This window comes from Vipera ursinii (assembly GCF_947247035.1).
Source record: "Vipera ursinii genome assembly, chromosome: Z".
Classification (NCBI taxonomy): domain Eukaryota; kingdom Metazoa; phylum Chordata; class Lepidosauria; order Squamata; family Viperidae; genus Vipera; species Vipera ursinii.
This window is the reverse complement of record NC_139517.1, coordinates 104,462,614-104,484,807: the sequence shown is the minus strand read 5'-3', so window position 1 is coordinate 104,484,807 and position 22,194 is coordinate 104,462,614. Positions and strand designations below refer to the sequence as shown.

Genomic DNA, 22,194 nt, shown 5'->3' with positions numbered 1-22,194 from the left:
GTAATATGTATGTAATTAATATGCAATATGATTAGACACTACATTGTAAACTATCAATTAAGTGCAGAACATATAAGCATACTATATAGCATACTATATAACCCATTACTAGTATGTATTTGGACTGTATGATAAGCAACAACTATAGCATTGTTTAGATGGCGAAGGCTAATTCAGGAAAAAGTGGAACTGCATCCTGATCTTTTGACACATTTGTTTTGCACATTGTCTTTTGCTCTGTATGTTCTTGCAAAATTGTCTAGCTTACAGGAAGCATGACAGATAACTCTGATCTCCTTCCTGAATTTTATAATTGAAGAACTTTCATTTGAAAACATTTCATTACTGCCTCTTCTTCTGGGGGTTAATATTAATGTAATGGAGATATTGTTCTGCAGACAGCTTCTTTATTAGTGAATTACCAATAAGCTTCCTTCTCCGAAAGGCTCTTTTTCAAAAGACAACTGGACTTTGTTTTTTCCTTAAACACACTTCACTTCTCATCCAAGAAGCTTCTTCAGTTCTTCTTCGGTTCTTCTTCAGAACTGAAAAAACTTTTTGAATGAAAGTACATGAGACAAACATGACCTGGATGAGTGAGAATCTCCATAGACAATTGCCTTTCTTCTTCTTTCTAATTACTTGATATTAGCCCCTATGACAAATGCCCTGTAGCAGAAAAACTCAAAAGTTGTAGCTCTATGATTCATTTGTCAATCTAAGGGACAATTTGTTCATCTGAGCTGCTGTGAACATATTCATTATATTATGCTCAGTTAGAGTAAAAATAAAGGATTTTCTGATTTAACTACAACTTGTTGCCACATCTAATTCATGTTTAATGTGCTATGTTCTAATGAAATTAGGCTTTAGACCTAAATGGAGAAAAGGCTGTTATTAAATACACACAGTGTTACCCTTTCTTTAAGGATTCATCAGAAGTTGAATGTGATTCTGTGGGACCTACCTATGGTTCGTGCAGACTTCCAAAATTCTCTTCAGCTCTGTTAATATTACCACTACATGGACTTGAGACAAGGTTGACTCAAAGGCACAAATTAGTAAATAAATTATGGAAGCCATAGTCTAATACATCTAGAGAAAATTGGTATGGGGAAGCCTGGAGGGATAATTCACATATGTGGAATGTACCAGTTTCAGACATTAGTGCAAAATTGCCTGTTTTCTCTGTATAAACCATTACTTAGACATCTAGTCTTTGGGTAGTAAAGTCTTATGCTTTTTTTTAGCTGCTTTACCAAATTATTTTATTTTGAAATATAGGAAGAATCCTCACAGTACTGAGTGAAAATTAAATTACTATTATTAAGGAAATTTTATCAATGTGGTTTTAGTCTTAATGAAATATTTAGTATGATATTGTTTTAAAACTATGAGATATGGATACATCTTTCTTTTAACAGCTGATGTAGACATCTATTGGACTACAGGCCCTGTGGCAACTGTCCAGTATCAAATAAACTCAGATGCTGCTCTAACCTGGTTCCAAGCTAGTAAAAGTTGCCAGCAACAAGATGCCAATTTGTTGGATATCACAGAGGTACATGAACAAATGTACCTTACAGGTAAAGTCCATTAATATTTTGTAGTATTTCATATAGTACATCAGACTTAAAATAAAGAGAAGGCCATAACATTTTATTCCCAATCCTTGGCATGCCCAGGGTTAGTATCTGTCTATTATTATCTTCCCTGTTATTGGTGGTTCTGGAAAATCAGGACTCACAAATGCTCAGAAGTAGTTCCACTATGAGCTGTGAATGTGCAGTGCCCTGGCAGGGTAGGTGACACTCTTAGTATTCTTCTACCATAAACAATTTAGGACATACAAGTTTTATAGAGTTGTGGTTGAAGAAATATGAGAAGCAACTAAGTGTAAGCTTTATGTCTCCCAATAAATTGTAATTGTTGCTGCTTGCCACTCACATGCATTGTTAAATGTTGTTAGAATTGGGTATGTCTAGTTTAATGAAGAGAAGGACGAGGGGGACATGATAGCAGTGTTCCAATATCTCAGGGGCTGCCCCAAAGAAGAGGGAGTCAAGCTATTCTCCAAAGTGCCTGAAGGCAGCACAAGAAGCAACGGATGGAAACTAATCAAGGAGAGAAGCAACCTAGAACTAAGGAGAAATTTCCTGAGAGTTAGAACAATTAATAATTAATCAGTGGAACAACCTGCCTCCTGAAGTTGTGAATGTTCCAACACTGGAAGTTTTTAAGAGGAGATTGGGCAGCCATTTGTCTGAAATGGTATAAGATTTCCTGCCTAAGCAGGGGGTTGGACTAGATGACCTCCAAGGTCCCTTCCAGTTCTGATATTCTGTTATGTTGATACTTTTTCAGGGTTAACTTCTAGTTTGAATACTGCACTCTGGTTTGGTCTTAACAGTTTGGATTTCAACAGTGGTTGGCAATGGAGTGGTGGCTATCCTTTAAGATATCTAAATTGGGCACCAGGTAATTTTCGCTTTTATGTTAACATATACATTTTAACATTTAATTTGTTTTTGCATTAAGATCTTACGACACCTAATTTCCTATTATATTTGGATAAATAAATAAAATGGTTTCCTCAACAGTTGGCATATTTCTTCCTTCCATCTACTCTTTCTGAATGCTTTAATTCTTGTCTTCAGTTTTAACATGCACAGAAAAACTAACATAGATTGTTCTTTGGACAGTGTGGAATGCCATTGCCTATACTTTGTGTTTCCAATATACACAACTTAGAGAGGAAAGGTGCAGGATAGGGACAGCAAGAAAACACTGAAAGATAGTAGGGTGACTCTATATTATCAGGCTGCTGTGCAAATATGAGCCCAATCTATCTATGGGCTGTCACACACACTAAAGATCTTTTGAACAAGTTGCACAGCCTTGGCCATATAAGATAAGATAACCTTTATTGTCATTTTTTTTACTGTGGGCACAATGGCACACATCAAAAATGAAATTTAGTTGCTCGCTCTCAAAGTGGAACACATACATGACACACACCTAACCATACTATATACACATATAGACCCACACCTCTACATATACATAACAAATAAATATTAAATACTGTCCATCTTGAATATATAATGGAAGGAGGAAACTTGATAGTTCACAAGGTTAATATCCACATCTCTATTAGGTTCAATAAAGTTTTACAAAATTATGCAAGTTAATAATGCCCTTGTTGCTTTCTACTTGTTTCCTGAAGGAAGCCCTTCCCCAGAGCCTGGGAAAATTTGTGGAGCATTAAATCCTGGTAAAGCTGCCAAGTGGGAAAACCTGGAATGTGATAAAAAGCTTGGTTACATTTGTAAAAAAGGAAATGCCTCTCTGAACAACTTCATTATTCCTTCAGGTAGGTTAGCAAATGCAACATGGAGATAAATTGACAAAATTGATGTTGCCTTGATGGAAAAAGATAGTGTTCTAAGTTTTCTTAAAATGCATTTGTGAATCCTCTCATACCAAGGGAAGCCTTTGCATTTTCTAGTTCTGGGAAAGTCTAGCTTTAGGAACTAAAGTTAGCTAATTCAGAAATATATAATCAACTATATCATCTGCAAGAGCCTCTAACCTCCAGTAATAACAATTGATGGGGGAGTTGGGGACTTTGGTGGTCTCTGAGCTTGGTTGTTTTCTTGCAGAGATATGATTACCCAAACTAGGAGATATCATCTGTACTAGTCAATGATAGCAATTGTTTCAATAAATTCCTATATAAAAGTATGATAGGCATAATTTAGGCAATTTTTAAAATTATTTTCTCATGAGATTTATTCAGGAGCTCAGGATGTTGTAGAAAGATTTTTTTTCCTATTGCCCATCTCCCAATCTTGTGTAATAGATTGGGCTGATAGACATTGGCTGGCTCTTTAGCCACTGAAGGAGCTTCCATGGTTGAAGGTGGATGTCTTTGATACCAGCCTAGCCCCTTAACCACCACACCACACAGGTTTCTATTGCTTCATTAATTTTTCCTGGAACTGTAAAATCTATCAAGGCATGTTAAAGACATCCATTATATTTTAAAAAAATCTGAACCCACAAATGTCCAACCTTAGGATTAGACTGAACATGAAAATGAAGTGAAAATGTCATTGTTTCTTCAAGCTTTCTTTGTTTCTTCACTTTAATAATTCAGGGTGCCAAGGGAAGTATTTTGCTATTGTACAATTAGACAACAGGAAGTCAAACTCTTTGCTATTTGTGGAAAAACATCTGGACAGTTCTTTAGTGCCTTCCCATCCTGATCCCACAGACAATCTTTTTGTTTTTACCTTTTCTTTTCCATCCTTCTGCTCCTCATTATTAACTATCTGTATCCCTTTCTTGACTCTATTAACTTTCTGTATTCGATTTTTTGACTCTGAAAGCCCAGCTTTCTTATACACATCAGTGTGCATCTAGGGCATTTTCAAAATAAGATATTGCACCAATTCAGAAAACAGCTTGGAATATCTGTGGTCCCACGAGTGGCTGCATTCAAGAGTAGAGATTATTTACTTCTGACTTTTCTGCAATTTATTTTCAATCACAGTTTAAAATTAAAACAATAACAACAATTCTGCAATGGACTTCTGGCTATTCTATTTTTCCATTGGCAGGAATTTTTATCACAGTACATTTCGTGGTTCCTGATCACAGTTTGGTACATCAAGGGAAAGGGGAATTTAGATATTTGCAGCTTCTGCTCAGAGGGACTGCTGTAGATTTTTTTTTTTACATATTACCAGATAAATACAAGCAAAAGAAGCCTTGCCGGTATTACCATATTATAGGACCAAATATAGCCTATATCCAAACTTGGTCAGATTTTCTTTCTGTCTTCCTCCATCAATGCTCTATGCATTGCTTTATTTCCAGATCCTCAGTAAACCAAGGAGCAAACTAGGATTTACCATTAGAGAAAGGACATTTGGGAATCATATAAAAAGTCTGGATTGCTTCACAATGTCAGTGGACAACTAGGTTCCTGATAAATTTGCCTGCCAGATTGTTGGGAAACTTTCCTTAGTTTCTGAATAGTTGAGAACCACCCAGATCCATCAGATGCCACCAGTAGTTGAGATGAATACACCTTGTCTTATAGAGGTTGCTGGTAGCTGACAAACTCCTCTGGACCGGGACTGATATGATTCTGGCAAAAGAGTGATAGAAATGCCCTCCCTAACCAGATCACAAGACAAAGATTCTGAATAAAAAATAAGATTTGTTGTATGTCCAATTATGTGGTTGAACTTGAGATTACCTAAAAAAAACTCATGGAGGACAAGATCTCCTTGGTCTTACTGATCCCATCTCCTGAGACATGGAAATTCCCATCACTAGCAGGTATATGGTGAGGAGAGGGTTTCCAGCTAGAGAAGAAAGATCAGATCTAGTGATCAGAAAAAATCCTTGTAAAAATATATTTGTTTATAAAATGCTTGTAAAAACGTATTTGTTAATTATCCCAATGTATCATGCCAATTAGAAGAAAACTCTAATTTCTGCTTGTTGTTTCCTGAAAACAGATCCAGATATTTCCTAAACACAATAAAATAAATTTTATTGACTTTTTAAAACATAAATCACTTAATAGTTGGTAAACAGTGTGTTTGCTGGGTTTACATTTATAAAGAAAAATAATTAACAATTGGTTTCTATAATCCATAATCCACATAGTACATTTAGCTGATTTCCCCTTTTCCTCAAAATGTCTTCTTTGCAAACCTTGAATTAATACAGTTTTTATTATTTTGATAAATAACAGTTGCATATATGATTTTTTCCCAATATTCCTAGAAATAATGATCACATCAATATAATATTTCTTTTCTATCTAGTCATTCTGGTTGCCTCATCATATATCTGTTAGAGTCCTTATTTGAATTTGTTTCTCCTATAAAGTTCAAAGTATTCTTGCTGGTTAAGATTTTCTCAACAGTTAATTATATTTAAAGATTTAAATCCATTTTTCCCATATAAACCATCTCAACACTTTTACATTTCTTAAAAAATAGGTAAAAACAGTAAACAAAAGGAAAAGAGAACAAGAGTAAAGAAACATAAAAAGTAAAATACTACTTAAAATATATATTCCTCCTAAGCTATATATATTCATTCCCAAAATTTCTTATTCTTTTTAACAATAATTATAAAAATATTTAATGTTTAAATATTCCATTTAATGTGTAGTCACCTAATCATTTATCTCCTATTCAAAACACTTTTTCTTTTTTTATACATTATAATTTCCCTAAATTCAAACATATTTAATTGTCTAAAACATTTCCTTCATCTAAGCCATTTCAACAGTATTATATTACTTATCTCAAGAAATAAAATAAAAAAGGGAGGGAAAGCATACAGTATCATTTAAGGAATTCATCTCTCTTAGAATGACATACGTATTCAGAATCTTTTCTATTTCTTTAGCCATATTCAAATAAATATTTCTTTTTTTATATATTCTATCTGGTAAATCCCATCATCTATTTTCTTAGTTTTCACTTTAATCTTTTTCCTTTGACCAGTATCTTTCTTGATCAATGTGTTTTGCTGAATCAAAAAGTGTTTTCATATAGTCATGACTTACAGTTGCTGTAGGTATAAGAAGTAAATCAAATAAAGTGTCTTTATATGAGATTTTGCCTTTCCATGTTTCTTGAAAATCTTTTTCTTTTTCTCCTTCTCTGCTTCTCTGATCATTTCCTTTCTCTCTAATGTTTTCAACATCTTTACATTCCATTTTATCCAATCTATTTTTTTGTCTTCAGATTTATTTTGTAATCTTAAGGGATGAGTAGTTTTTTTCCATTTCTTGTAATTTTTTCCCCACTAGGATTTAATCATGTTTTCTTGCTTTGTTAAGTTTCATCTTTGAGTCTCTATTTTCAATTTTATGTCCACTTATTTGTTTTGTCTGCTCCTTCTCTGTTGTTGTTTCCTGGAAGGTTTTTTTGTAGAGTTAACTTAGAAATAGATTGATTTATATTTTCAAATTTATTTTGGATTTCTTTGTGATTTTAACTCAGTCTTATTTGAATTAATTGCAGTATACTGTATATCTCCTCCTGAGAGGTATTTATGTTTTCTTGGTGTGTTCTATCTACATGTCTGTGATCCATGATGGCCAAAAGTTGATTTTTTCCTTCTTATCTGCAAATAGCTTTAGAGTCCCAGTTAAATATGTGTAATCCAAAAAAGATTTTTTTTCTAAAGTTTATAATTCTCTCTTTGTCTGCAGCCCAGATTTTGTCACAGCTGTTCTTTGTTATTAAAGCTTTGAAGGTTACAAACACAGATTAGCTTTTCCTAGGTTTTGGCAAATTTTCTATGGAAATCATAGCTGTCATAATTTTCATCCACCACTAAGTGTCAGCGTCTATTTAGTTTTCAATATGAACAGTAGTCTTTAAAATGAGAGTCTTAACCATTCAACAATTTTAAACTTGTCCAAAGTTAAATTTTAGCTTTCAAGTTTATAAATTTATTTCACTACCATATATTTTGATACTCCATGGAAATTTCAATTCACTGCTTCCCTTAGTATAAGGGTGGGGAGAAAAACCCCTCCTTCACTTTCATAGGTATTTAGCTTTTGGGGGATCTTTTCAGGAAATTAAGTGTAGAAGAAAAGGGAAGATCAGATTCCTCACCCAGTTTCAAGCACACTGTTTACTGTTGTGCTGGTTAATTTTTGTGGACTTCAGTTGCAAGTAGCTTGGGCTGATCGGTGAAATACAACCTTTCTGCTGTCAGGTTAGAAGGCTTTCCCCAAGATGAACGGAACAACCACCATCATTCCAGAGTTGCCAGGGCACCCTTCTTTCTTTGTCGCCTCTCCGGGGCGGTTGGACCCATTAGGGTCTCCAGGCAGGATGAAAATTAGCTGCGGGGGTTCGGCGATCTGCAAGCCCGTGACCAGTCGCTACCACGCAGGACCGGAAGTCTTTTCCTAAAGATATTTTTAGCTTGCTTTCTCTCTGCATTGCCTGAACAGGCCCACAACCATTTTTGGAAGGTAAAAACAAAAGCCATTGCTCTATATTAACCTACTTTCATTACAAATACAAAATTTGTGTAAATGTTTCTGCTTCCATTTAAAAGAAACTTTCCTCCCTATTGTCACCTCAAGTGCTCTTTCTGCTTTGGCGACTGCTTTGTTACTGGCCAGCCCCAGCAGTTCACTAACTACAAAGGCCAAACAGCCTCTAAGCTGAACTAATTATTGTTCCCTTCTGTAATGTTTTCAGTGATTAACTATAATGCCATAATAACTCATAAGTTCTAACACTTGTAAATAGAAAGTTATTGTTTCAAAATATTGCATATTTTTTCAAAATTGTATATTTTCCCCAAGCTTCCTATTTTTCCTTGGATTTCCTTAAAAAAAAGAAAGTCAAATGTTATACAAGTTCATGGTTTTGTAATCAGTTAAAAATCTATGAAACAATGCAGTGCTGGAGATAGATATATTCTCTTACCCAGATAAATAAATAATAATTTATTAGCTCAGAATAGCTCAGATAAATAAAAATAATGATTAAATATAATTATATAATTATTTTACAAATAATTTAAGATTTGCATACATTTCTCTTAGTTTTGTAATTAGAAACTTTCTACTTCAAAGGCAGATATTACAGCTGCTTTGTCACTTTAGCATTAATGATAAAAATATCTTTAGAAGACATTAGAGTTCAAGAAGGCAGCAATAATGTTTACAAGTAATCCTCTCTTATCAATCACTTGTTCAGCGACCATTCAGAGTTACTGTCAAGCATGGGAAAATCTGGAAATCTAGGCATTCAAAAGAATATAGGTTTTTTGCAAGCTTATGCTCTTTCTAAGAATCTGAACTACTAATAGTCAAGGCAAATAAGTGGTAGATAAGAATCAATGGAATTCAAGCTGGGCTGGACTTAGATGTGGGCATGAAAGGACTCAAGACTGATTAAAGCATTTGACCTCCTTCGTTAGGCTCAGCCTGGTTACAGTGACATTAAAAAAGATGATTTATGACAGGTCATTGAAGTTACAGTTGTTGCAGTGGCTCTATAGTCACATGATCATAATTTGGGCACTTGGCAACTGAAATGCCCAAATTATGATTCCACAGTTATGATGATCACACCATTCTTATCAAGACCCTTATCTCCTGCCAGTTATCAACAAGCAAAGTCAATGGGGAAATTGACAGGAAGTCAAAATCAGTCATGTGTTGATACATAATAACATGCAATGACTTGCTTAACAACTGTAGCTGGAACTGACATCATAAGTTGGCATGGTGACATGATGTTTCACTTAATGATTGCACCACTTAATGATGGAGTTGTCGGTCTCAATTATTGTTCATAAGTGAGGACTAGGTATATTTTAAAGTTGGTTAATAGCCTGTATGTGTATGCATTTTGATTTTTTTCATTTTCTGTATCTAGCCTCAATTTAATTTTGTAAATGCATGAAATAAGTAAAAATATATATGGTCAGTAAGACTTTCCATAGGAAGAAATGTTATTGGATTTGCTATACTGAAATGATAAGATTTCCAATGAGTTGATATGGCAGCCTCTACATGTATACACAAACATACATACATTCAATATACTGAGCTATTTCTTTTCTAGAAACTTATTAATAATAAATTATTAGACATAAGTCAAAGGATGTCAGGTTATATTTTAATAAATTTTTATACCATGTTTATTAAAATGATTTTAAATGAAACAAGATTGCTATACAGCAGTTTGCAAATCAGCATGAATGTTGACAGTTTCCCCCTTTCAAGCTCAACCACACCAAAAGAAAAAAGATATGAAGAAGGTAAAAATCATGTATGCAGCAACTCTTTCATGAAGTTTACTTATGCAGTTTAGTTATGGTTGGCTGAACATTAATCTAGTCAGAAAATTGCAGCATTTAAGTTCACAGACTACATATGTAAAAATGAAACACATCCCACTATGGCTAAAGTTGTTTTGAGAACCTGGCCTTTGTTCGAGTTCCTTATAATTACCAGTTTAAACAGAAGCAAATCAGGAGCAGGAAATGTAAAAAAATGCAACTACCTCTCCTTGATCTAGGGAAGCATGTTGTGTGAATGCTGCCAAAGATGCTCCAGTTTTATGATTGTACTGCAGTCAATGAAGACAAGTAGAATCCAGTTCCAGCAAAATATGACAGCAAAATATTATATTTTCTGTATTTCTTTACTGGCATATTGGTACTCCAGGTCTTACTAAACACTTCAGTATGCTCCAAGACATCTCTGAGTTCTTAAATCACTGTCAAATTCCAAATATTTCATGAGCTGCTTTAAGGTACCCAACCATTTTTCTCTAGTCGATTTTCAGATACTACTAACATACATTTTTAAATTATATCTTCCTAATTCCAAGTTCAGCGTTTTTGTATCTTGCTTTGGGAAATTCCCAGTTATCTGATTTCCTAGTTATGTCAATAATCTGGTCACCGGAGTTAAACAGTGGTATAATATTGCTGCTGGAACTAATAAGTTCTACTCCAATTCTGGGAAGTTGGGTGTGACAAGTTCCAGTCCTCCTTGCCAAGAATGACGTGGCTTTCCGATCAAGGTGATGGTGAATCAGTAAGATATCCAGTCTAATCTAACCTCTTTGCTTTTGGATTGTTTCCAAAAATAACAGGGGAAAAAAAACTTCTGGCTCTATCCATGTCCACCTCACCCCATTTCTGTTCTAACCTAAGGAATCCCACAGTAGCAAGTTGGTATAGATTAAATGATGGGTTTGTAATTCAGACAATTAAGAAGATACTTTAGGTCAGGGGTCTTCAAACTTGGCCCTTTTGTGGCTTGTGGACTTCAACTCCCAAAATTCCTCAGCCAGGCATGCTGGCTGAGGAATTCTGGGAGTTGAAATCCACAAGTCATAAAAGGGCCAAGTTTGAAGACCCCTGCTTTAGGTAAAAGGCATGGCTGAGAGGTTGCACACCAATGCTAGTATATTTTAGTCTAGTTGCCATTTTATGGCTTCAATTGACTTTTAGGGTCTTTTGTTTCACTTTCTTAAAGGTTGTAGTTGTAGTTAACTTTTATGCTGCCGAGAGTCACTTAAAGGATTCTTGGTTCTCTTTGAGCTTGGTGGTTTTCTTGCTGGTTTTCTTACTGATGATGTTACCTAGTTGGGTAATGAAATGTTTGCAAAAAAACCACCAAGCTCAGAAAGTACCCAAGGCCCCTCATTTCAACCCAGAGTTACAAATATCCTTTATTGGTACCATAGTCATTGGGTTGAGGTGGAAAGCCATATAAATGCAATTAATAAAGGACTTAACAAATATCTGCCTAAGTACTTAGTATTGCATAAGTACTAAGCAGAGCTTTGATTATGGTTGGTGTTGTGGTGTTTTTCAGATTCTGAGATACCAGCTGATTGCCCTGAAGGATGGATATTTTATGTGGGTCAGTGTTATAAGATGCGTAGACAAACTACTTCCTGGCAAGATGCTTCTACTCTGTGTAGAAAGGAGGGTGGTGATCTGGCGAGCATCCATAACGTGGAAGAGTACAGTTTTATTTTTTCTCTGCTTGGGTACAGTGAGTATCAATATGGGGTTCTGTGGATGTTCAGTGCTTTTTAAAAACATGGTTGGTTTGGGTGAAAGTAACAGTAGTGGTTTATTTTGACAGCCCCAGTTTTAAGTGATTAAAACATTGCCAGTAAGAATTTTAATCGTAAGTGCAGCCTCTTTGCAGGATTTTCTGAAAATTTCTGTATGTGGGTTCCTCCATTGATTGTGCAGATGTTCATGAATGTGGGAATGACATTACTCCTGCAGAGAAACTGTGTTTTGAGGGAGTATCCATAGTCAAATTGGGTGGAAATCTAACTTGCAATTTCTTTCTCAGAATGCTTGTTAGGACAGTTTAACTTTCTTTACTATTAGAGCTGGTGAAGAATTCTGGACCTGGTGTCACTGTTTTCAGTTACTTAACTTCCCATCATTTTGCAAAATTTGGGCCTGCCTGGATTTACCATTTCCATGAAAAGTTTTCCTTTGGGACTTAATTGACCTGGTGGGAAACAGGAACACTATACGCTGACATGGATACACATACACACACACACACACACACACACACAACCACACACACACACACACACTGGTAGAACAAAATAAGTTCAAAAGCATTATTCCCACCCTTGAGAATGGGGGATCTTTGGGGAATTACAAGGGAGGAATTGTTACTCAGTAACACAATTCATCCTTTGGATATAGAAGGTGACAAGTTCAACTCTTGCATGTGAAATCAAAGGATCAGATATTAAATGACTGAAAAAAAATTTAGCTTACATTTTTTGAAGAACCACTGCCAATGGGTCTAAAAATTTCATGCAACTAGACTATTCGATTTTGCTTAGAGCTGCTTTATATGTTAAATGGAGATTTGATGCTCAACCAGTGAAGCTTTTTCAATAGCTCGTAGAAGCAGAATAAATAATACTGAAGAAGAAGCAGACAAATATTGAAGTTCCATAGTTAACACATGCTACAAGATTTTGTCTACTACAAGATTAGAATTTAATATGATGCTGAAGGTTTAATTTGGAAGATGTTGTTCCTTGGGATAATAGATACTAAACATATTTGGCCTCTGTCAGGGAAATCAAACCAGTGGAACTTCTCCATATATGAAATCACAATTCTGGTGGACCGTATTGGGTTGCAAAAATTAGTATTTTTGTGCAATGTTTGTTATGTATTTGAAATCTAGAAAACTGTTTCAGTTCAAGTGAAAATGTTGAGGATTTTTGCATAGGCCACAATATTCCTGAGAGAAGGATTTTGCTTCTTGCAGCATATCTCTATTGTCAGTAATAGGAAGCATAGGGACAGGGTTATGAGAGCAAATAGGAAAACTATGTGAAAATTTCAGGAATTCAAAAAGCAGTACCTTTGTCATGAGACAACAGTCAAAATGACAGTAAGAGCAGGAAGCCAAATAGTATAATGTGCTCTGCTCTTTTGAATTTTGTACAGGTCTGAGGAAATCATTTGCACATGGACATTTTAGTCATAGTATTTTAGTCCCATGGAAAGGAAACACCTGTTATATTCTGGCATAGAGTCCTATTATACTGATTACTCTTCTATGTATGACATTTTAAAGGTATCCCCTCTTGTTTAATGACTGATTAGTATAAAAAAAATTCTGCACAAGGAATCTCATTAGAAAATTATTACTGAAAAGCAGTCCCTTCATATTTCAGTACTATCCAGTGGAGGAAGGGTCTCATTGAAGCCATTCCTTATGTAGCACTTGTGAGACAAAGACTCCTGGATCCACAGGAATGAGGACTGACTGGCAGGATGGGAGAGGCAGAGATGTCTTCACACAGCCTTACAATTTTCCCCTAACCTATTTCTCTCATTGTTCATAATGGGCAATGCTTGCTGAGACTAAGGAAGGTAACCTTGATGGAGTCATGCAGGCAAAAGGATCTGAAGTATTTTTTTTTAAAGTCCAGAACAACATTCAGAAATGGCTCAGCCAGAGACATCCCTGATTTACTGAACTATAAGAGGGAAGAGGGGGCTACAGCACAATCAGACTTCAAAGACTGTCTCAATAAGACTAATTTTAACCTTCCTGTGGAGTTAATTTCCTGGGCTGGTCTACCTAGTGGAGCTTATAATGTGGCTGCCCTTGTGTATAATCCAGAGGTGGAAGGAAAGAAGTAGTGGGAAACCTGTATACTTGAGATCATTTGTAGGACACTTGATCATACCAACTGAGAGTTCTGGGAATTGTAATCCTGACACATCTGCCAGATTGAAGAAAGTGACTCAAATGATCTTCCATAACCAGCAGGATGCCCGAATACAGGAGACAGCATCCATGATTGAGATGGATCATGGGAAAATGTATTGTTGTTTTAAAAAATTTTTAAAATGTGTATATTATCTTTTAAACCCCTTCTTCTCAAATAGTTTGCAATGTGCTAAAGTCATATTAAACAAAAACACTAAAACATTCACTAAAATGCAAAGTATAAATGATAATAATGTAAATAGCAGATTGTTTATTTAGAAAAATGTATTGTGGCATGTATGTTGGAAATATTAATAAATTTTTTTTTACCTGCAATGAATTAAGAACCAAGTGATGAATTATGGATTGGCCTGAATGATCTCAAGATCCAAATGTTCTTTGAATGGTCAGATGGGAGTCCTGTGACGTATACCAAATGGCTCCGTGGCCAGCCAACACATGCTAACAACAGGCAAGAAGACTGTGTGGTCATGAAAGGAAAGGTAAATGTAATTTTGACATCTCCATCATATTCTAAATAAATATTGTTAGAATCCTCTTAATACTTGACAACTATATGTAGTCAACTAGTTGAATGGAGAGAATCTTTTAAGCTTATTGAACCTATTGTGCATGGTGAATCATCATAGTTAGTACCTCAAAATGACCAGGTGGGTAGAGATAATGAAGATAAGAAATGGCTGACTATGGATAATAGAAACACAAAAGCAGAGCTACAGTGTTAAAAATGAAAGGTTTTAGGATCTGCATTACTGCATACTAGTTCCCACATTAACTTTAAATAAGTTTCTAGTTAATTGTATAGAGCACTAATCAGTAGGCTGCTCATGATGAGTAGTAATTAATTCATGACTTCATTAAGATGAATGATAATTCTCCTTTGAGATAATGATTTTATTTAGATAATTACTTCCCACCTTTCTTTAGATTAATTGAGATTAAAACTCATGTTTTGCATATAGAGGGCCCCAGGTTTGCTCTCCGATATCTATAGTAAGGCTGGAAAAGCTATCTTGTCATTAAGAGAATACTGAGATAATTGGATAATAGATTTGTCTTACTTTAAGGCAGCAAAACCTGCAGAAGAACAAACAAGGTTTGGGAGACCAGCAATGGGCAAAACTGCACGAGATTCAACTTTGGAATCTATAATCTGCACCACTTCTGACATCACAAGTGCAATTTTAAGAGATGTGTTTTGTTTTATTTCTTTAATTTGTTACTATAATTTCAATTTCCTCAGTAACAAAAAGATTATTTCTATAAAAGCAAGAAAAATAAATTGTGTGAAAGTTGCTACCTCCTTGCAGGACAGAAACTTTTAAATATTCAAATTAAACTAATAAATCTAAACTAGGAGAAAAAGACTTCCTCCCCTTAAGTTGTAATAAAAAGATAATTGAAGGATTTCCTTGCATGTCAGAACTGAGGGCTTCTCTGTTACAGTCATCATTTAGTGGGCACATTTTGACAAAGACTTCCAATAAGCATTTAACTTTCTGTCTAGAAGAACAGCATGGCTTAAGCTGATCATTTTTATTCTGTTCTTGTAATGTAGTGGGTCCGACGGAAGGAAGAGATGCCAGTCGGAGTACGTGTTCAGCTCTTTATTGGGGGGGGGTAGCGTACTGAGGAACAAGGGTTACCTGGCCTCCTTAAATATCCAGCCAGGTATGCGATCAGCCAATGGGGTTGGCCCTAGGTTTCCCGCCGAAACTGAGGTTCCCGCCAAAACTGTCCAGGCCAATGCCCCCTAGTGGCTGTTGCCATGCAATTGCCTGCTCTGGATACATAACACCCCTCCCCCCTTAGAGAAGAACCACATGACAACTGTAGAACCAACATTACAACTATATACATAACTATGTACAGTGTGTATTCAACATGCGCAGCTGTTGGGTGGTTATTTGCACACATAGTCTGCTAAGTATGCCAGTGCCCTGTGGGGCCTGGTGGACCGTCCGGGTGTAGCCTGGCCCTGGACTTGGACAGTGGGCTCGTGCTGCCTTTGTACTGGGTTGAGCAGGGTTGGTTGCAGGAGGCCATCCTCCTCTGGCTCTGGTTCTGAGTCATTTTTGTTTGGACTGACCTCCCCTGGGGTGTGGACCTCCCCTGGGGTGTGGCAGTCCTGTTGGCCGTGGTTGGTGTACTCAGGGACCCGTCCTCTGAGCTGGTCAATATGTCGCCTTATGTGTCGATCCCCCTCCACCCCCACGATGTAGGAGAGAGGCCCAGTTTTCTCAACCACAGTCCCCAGAATCCATGGATGCCCTGCCCCGTAGTTCCTTGCCCAAACCAGGTCCCCCACGTTGAGAACCCTGTGTGATGATGCTGATGCTGAGGGCCTATTCATCTCTGCTGCCACTCGGTCGGGGTGCAAACGGTCAAGCTTGGTGATGAGGCGCCGTCCCCACCGTAGTTCTGCTGGGCTCTTTCCTGTGGCAACGCATGGTGTAGTGTGTTGGGAAAGCAGGAATTTCACCAGTCTGTGGTGCCAGTCCCCGCTAATGATGTGCCAGAGTGCGTCCTTGGTCGTCCTTACCATCCGTTCAGCTTGCCCGTTAGTCGATGGGTGGAAGGGCGCGGAGGTGGCATGTCTAATCCAATTCGCCTTCAAGAACGCCTGGAAATCATTAGCGGTAAACTGAGGCCCGTTATCAGACACAATTACGTTGGGGAGGCCGTGTGTGGCAAAGAGGGCTCTGAGCACCTGGATTGTCCTTGCGGAGGTCATGCTGGGGACAGGGACTACCTCCAGCCACTTAGAGTGGCTGTCCACTACGACTAAGAAGAGTTGGCCCTGGAACGGCCCCGCATAGTCGATGTGAATGCGGGACCAGCGTGTGAGGGTGGCTTCCCACCTGTGTACTGGGGCATGAGGCATTTCTGGCCTAGATCTCTGGCATGTATAACAGACCTTGATCCTTGATCAATATCCTTGTCCAGCCCTGGCCACCAGAGGTAGCTTCTGGCCAGTGCCTTCATCCTAACCACCCCCGGATGTCCCTCATATAAGGATTCCAATACCCTGCCCCGGACTGCTGTGGGGATGATGACCCTGCTTCCCCAAAGGAGACAACCCTGGTGTGTGGAGAGCTCGTGTCACCTGGTGAAATAGGCCTGGAACTCTGGCCCCGGAGACTTGTCCTGCCACCCCATGCAAACCCATGAGTGTACCCTGCTCATGATGTTGTCAGTGGCTGTGCTGCTTGCAATGTCCTTGGCATGGACTGGGCATTCTGGTAGTTCCTGCAGAGCTAGGATCTGTGTTGCTGGTGCCGGGTCTGGTTCAGTGGTGTCAATGGGTAGCCTACTTAGGCCGTCTGCATGGCCCATCTCCTTCCCTGGCTTGTGCACCAGCTTGCAATTGTAAGCTGCAAGGAAGATGGACCACTGGAGCATTCTGGGGACAGTATTTGGGGGGGGGTCTGCTTGTCTGTTGTGAACAGGCCTAGCAGGGGTTTGTGATCCGTGTAGACAGTGAACTCCCTGCCATACAGATAATCATGGAACTTCTTGATTCCTGCCACGATTGCCAGGGCTTCCCTATCTATTTGGGCATAGTTCCTCTCTGCTCCAGACAGTGTCCTGGAATAGTAGGCTATGGGGATTTGAGCCCCATTAGGCTCGAGGTGACTTAGTACCGCACCCACACCATAAGGGGATGCATCACATGCAATGCATATGGGCTTTGTTTCAATGAAATGGGTTATTGTGGACTTATCAGACAGTAGTGCCTTTAGGGCTCTGAAACTCTGGTCGTGGACAGAAGTCCAGACCCATGCTGCCTTCTTGTCTAGTAACCTGTGAAGTGGCTCTGCAATGGCTGCCTTGTGTGGAAGGAATGTATGATAGACGTTAAGCAGGCCCAGGAATGCCTGTAGCTCTGCCTTGTTCTTAGGTGTAGGTGCCAGTCTGATTGCCCTCACCTTGGACTCTGTGGGGTGGATTCCCTTGGCATCTAACCTGAATCCCAGAAATTCCGTGGATTGGACACCAATGCTGCACTTCACCCTCTTCAGTTTGAGTCCAGCAGTGTGCAGCCTGGTTAGTACCTCCCTCAGCCTGCCTGCCAGTTCTTCAGCTGATGCTCCTGCAATCAGGACATCATCAAAATAAGGGCAAACCCCTGGGATGCCCCTGAGTGTCTTTTCCATGATCTCCTGAAATATGCCAGGAGCTACGCTGATCCCAAACTGCAGCCTGTTTACCCTGAAAGCTCCCCTGTGCGTCACTATTGTCTGAGTGTCCGCAGTTTCCCAGGTAACTGTCAGTTGCTGGTACGCCTGCGCAAGATCGAGCCTTGCAAAGATGGCGCCGCCTTGGAGGGAAGCGAGAACGTGGCTGACCGTGGGGACCGGGTACACATGCGGGTTTAGGGCGTGGTTCACCGAACACTTGTAGTCGGCACAGATCCTTACCTCCCCATTGGCTTTTAGTGGGGTGACTATTGGGGTCTCCCACTCCCCCCATCTACGGGCTCTAAGATTCCCTGGGCCACCAGCTTATCCAGTTCGCACTCGATCTTGTGCTTGAGCGCAAACGGAACTCGCCGCGGCCTGACCCTAATGGGGGGAACATTTGGGTTTTGCTTAAAAGAGATGGGGGGCCCTGTGTACCTGCCCAGCGTCCCATCGAAGACGTCTGCAAACTCTTTGCAGATAGCCTTGATGGATTCTCCCTGGATCCGGTGGATCCCGGAGACAGTGATTCCCAGGGCCTCAAACCAGTCTAGGCTGACTAGGCTGGCTCTTCGGCCCTCTACCACTACAACCTCCAGGTACTCTTCGCGACTCTTAAACCCACAGAAAGGGTGGCTTCCCCCTTTACCTTGACCAGTGAGTTTTGGAAATCGGTCAGGGCTAAATTTGAAGGCCATAATTTAATCCGCTGCTTGCTCCAGCTGTTGATATAGTTAAGGGTCTCGTCCGAAATGACAGAGACTGCTGATCCGGAGTCAAGCTCCATACTGCAAGGAATGCCTTGCAAGCGGATTGTAAGTCTAATTTTTGGTTTGAGCAGCTGGGAGCTATCCGTGTGGTGGATGGCCAGCCGGCTCTCAACATAGCCAAGTCTTAATTTGGTCAGGGCCCCAGTACCTTCGAACGGCGATTCTTCCAGGCGCAGCTCATGGATCTCTTCTCGGGGGCGGCAGCTATGACAGACCACAGCTATGTGGCCTGTTTTCTTGCAGGCCCAACACGTGGCCGACCGGAACTTGCAGAGGCTACGCACGTGGTTTCCGCCACAGCCTGCGCATTTCTGCGGATTGTTGTTGTTGCCCATTGGCCTGGGCTTGTCCGGGCATCCACCTCGATGGTCGGGGGTCGATGTCCACCGGAAGAGGTCGATGCTCTGTCCATCCTCCTCGTCCTCGGCTGAGGCAACCTGCTGGTGGATGCTGGCCGCCTGGCTGCTGGTTTTGGACTCCTGCACTGCCTGGACGGCCCCACATGCCGCTTCGTGGGCCAGGATGGCGTCCTGGGCTTCTTGGAGCAAAACCTCCTCTTTTTCGAATAGGCGCTCCTGCAGCCTCGTGTCCCGTAGGCCACAAACCAGCCTGTCTCGTAGCCGCTCCTCCAAGTTTGAAAAGTTGCAGGCGATGGTGGCTTCTTGCAAGGTGGCGATGAACTCGGCCCCAGATTCGTCGGGACGCTGGTCCCTCTTCTCAAACTGGGATCTTGCAGCCAGTTTGGACCTGCGGGGCCAGAAATTGGCTTTCAGCTTTGCGACGAGGTCCCGGTACGAGACAGTATCAATGGCCTCCGGGGCGAACAGGTTGGCGGCAACCTCGAGGAGTGCGGGTCCACCAATGCAGAGCAGAGCTGCTGCCTTTGAGCCGTCTTCTGAGATTTGGTTAAGTCTCATATACAGCTCGGCGTGCGACAGGTACCAGGCCCATTTCTCGGGGTGGTGGATGTCGAACTCACGGGGTTGCCCAGCTCGTGCCATCGTCCTGTTGTTCATTGTGGCATGGGGTTCTGTTGCGTGCACGGCAGCCTGAGCCAGTGTCTTGCAGTGGCCAGTTGCGGTGGCTGGCGGTCGCGTTGGGGAAAAGGAAAAGATTCCTCTTTCCCTTTCAGCGTGCAGTGCGCTCCCCCAGTGACTTCAGCTCTTCTGTTGGCAGGATCCCATTCTCGTCACCACTGTAATGTAGTGGGTCCAACGGAAGGAAGAGATGCCATCCGGAGTACGTGTTCAGCTCTCTATTGGGGGGGTAGCGTACTAAGGAACAAGGGTTACCTGGCCTCCTTAAATACCCAGCCAGGTATGCGATCAGCCAATGGGGTTGGCCCTAGGTTTCCCACCAAAACTGAGGTTCCTGCCAAAACCATCCAGGCCAACGCCCCCTAGTGGCTGTTGCCACGCAATTGCCTGCTCTGGATACATAACAATTCTAATAACCCAGTATCTAAGAAGCACACCCCTCGATATTTTCTATTGTATCTGATGCATCCATTTAATATGTGGAGATTATCTTGATTCTGGGATTTTATGGATAAGAAAGACCAGGGGCTATCAGGAAAACAACTCAGTTTGGTGAGCCACAAAGAGAGATGTCAAGCCATCAGTCCTGAAGAGAAAGTCCGCATATCGCCTCATTGACAGATGATATTTATAGTGGAATTCTAAATTTGTTCTCCTTCTGCCCAACACAGGATGGGTATTGGGCAGATGAACCGTGTGACATGGAATATGGATACATTTGCAAAAGAAAACCTTTAAAAATAGCACCAGAAAAGGATATAATTGATGAAGGGTGCTCGAAAGTAAGTAGAAAATTGGTGAGATCAAAGTGCTAAGTAGTTACTCTTCCTTGTTCTCTGCAATTTGTTCAGTAAGTATGAAAATTGAACAAAACTAAAAATTTTATCTGATTATTGATTCATCTTTATGTGTGACAGATTTCTTGAAGGAATTTTTAAATTGTCTTCTATATTTTGGATGCGATATAGTAAAATATTAAAATATGTCTTATATTATTGTTATAAAACAAATAATCTTAAAACCAAATTAATAAACATGCAAAGATGCATAATTGTAAAGGAAATTAATTTAAAATGGGGGAGCAACCATATTTTATATAATATTAAAAACTATTTCCACACATGAATGTCCTCAAAAATATTTCAACAAGAGATTTGTATTTAAATAGGTAAAAAAGAGCAGAAGCAGAACAAATATTATCTCTTACATGGTAATGTTTTATGATTTTAATATCTCTATTAAAAACATATTCCTAACAATATTGATAACAAAAGACACTTAGAAAGTGTCTTTTCATCCATTAAGCTCATGTCATACTTAGCAGAATTATTTTTGTATTTGTCTGAGTTTTCTCCCTCTCCCTCTAAACTGATTACTACTTTTACTTCAAAAGCATAAATTCTCAATATATTTTCACTGTGACCCTCCACACTTTTAAAAAATATATAGAATGCATACCATGAAACTAGGAAAAAGGTCAGAGCAAAGAGCATGAGATCCGATGAGTCAGTTATAACAATGCTCAGATATTAATCATCCTTCCTTGTGACAAATGACTTAGTCTGTTACTCTGTTAGTCAGAGAAAGAGTGTCAGATTTGTACTTTGAAGATGTGTGTGTGTGTATGTGTGTGTTTGTCTCTGTGTATGTTTGTGTGTGTGTGTGTGTGTGAGAGAGAGAGAGAGAGATTAGATAAATGTAGAGTTGCTGGTTTTCTGTTGCATTTAAGTTTTTTGTAGTATCTATAATACTACTGTGTTATTAAAATCTTTGCTTGCCATCCTTCAAGTTTAAGAAATGGTTAAAATGATTTTTTATACAATGTTGTATACAACTGCTTAGCTATAGCAAAAAAGGCTACTTGGGTTTCATTCTCTGTCTTCTTCTCTTTCCAGGGCTGGAAAAGATACTATTTATACTGCTACATGATTGGAAGTACATTTGCATCATTTGCTCAAGCAGGTCAAAGGTGTACAGAAAATGGGGCTACTTTAGCCTATATTGAAAATAGGTAATAAACATTAATTAAAAATTGTTTGGCTTAAAGAGTGTTAATTACATATTTTTCCAGTGTCCTGGAAAAAAAATCTTGCTGCAGAAAAGTCTGATACCATGCAGTTGTATTCTGCTTCAACTTTCAATATACCCAGTCTTCATGACCAAATACTAGTTTACATAGTGGGAAATAATGAGTAAAGTCCAAACATCTGGTGGTCCTCAAGTTAGGAAGCTGATTTAAATAACAGATACTTAAGTTGAAAAATATTTAACTTTATTGAGACTAGCTTTGGTGCAACATTTAACTAAATTTAAAGACAGACAATATCTAAAATTGTTCCAACTAACACAGACATGTCAAACTCACAACGTCACGTGATGTCGTGTGA

At 39.2% G+C, this 22,194-nt stretch overlaps 1 protein-coding gene across 1 annotated transcript in view; it reads left to right on the top strand.

Moving 5' to 3' along the window:
• Positions 1-22,194, top strand: part of MRC1 (mannose receptor C-type 1) — a gene marked incomplete at its 5' end in the record, with an annotated part of 73,450 nt that overhangs the window by 9,032 nt on the left and 42,224 nt on the right. Inside the window, 7 exon segments of the mRNA XM_083376833.1 lie at positions 1,425-1,586; positions 2,365-2,478; positions 3,227-3,373; positions 11,399-11,581; positions 14,144-14,301; positions 20,479-20,589; positions 21,703-21,818. Of these exon segments, the coding sequence (XP_083232959.1) occupies positions 1,425-1,586; positions 2,365-2,478; positions 3,227-3,373; positions 11,399-11,581; positions 14,144-14,301; positions 20,479-20,589; positions 21,703-21,818 (991 nt within the window).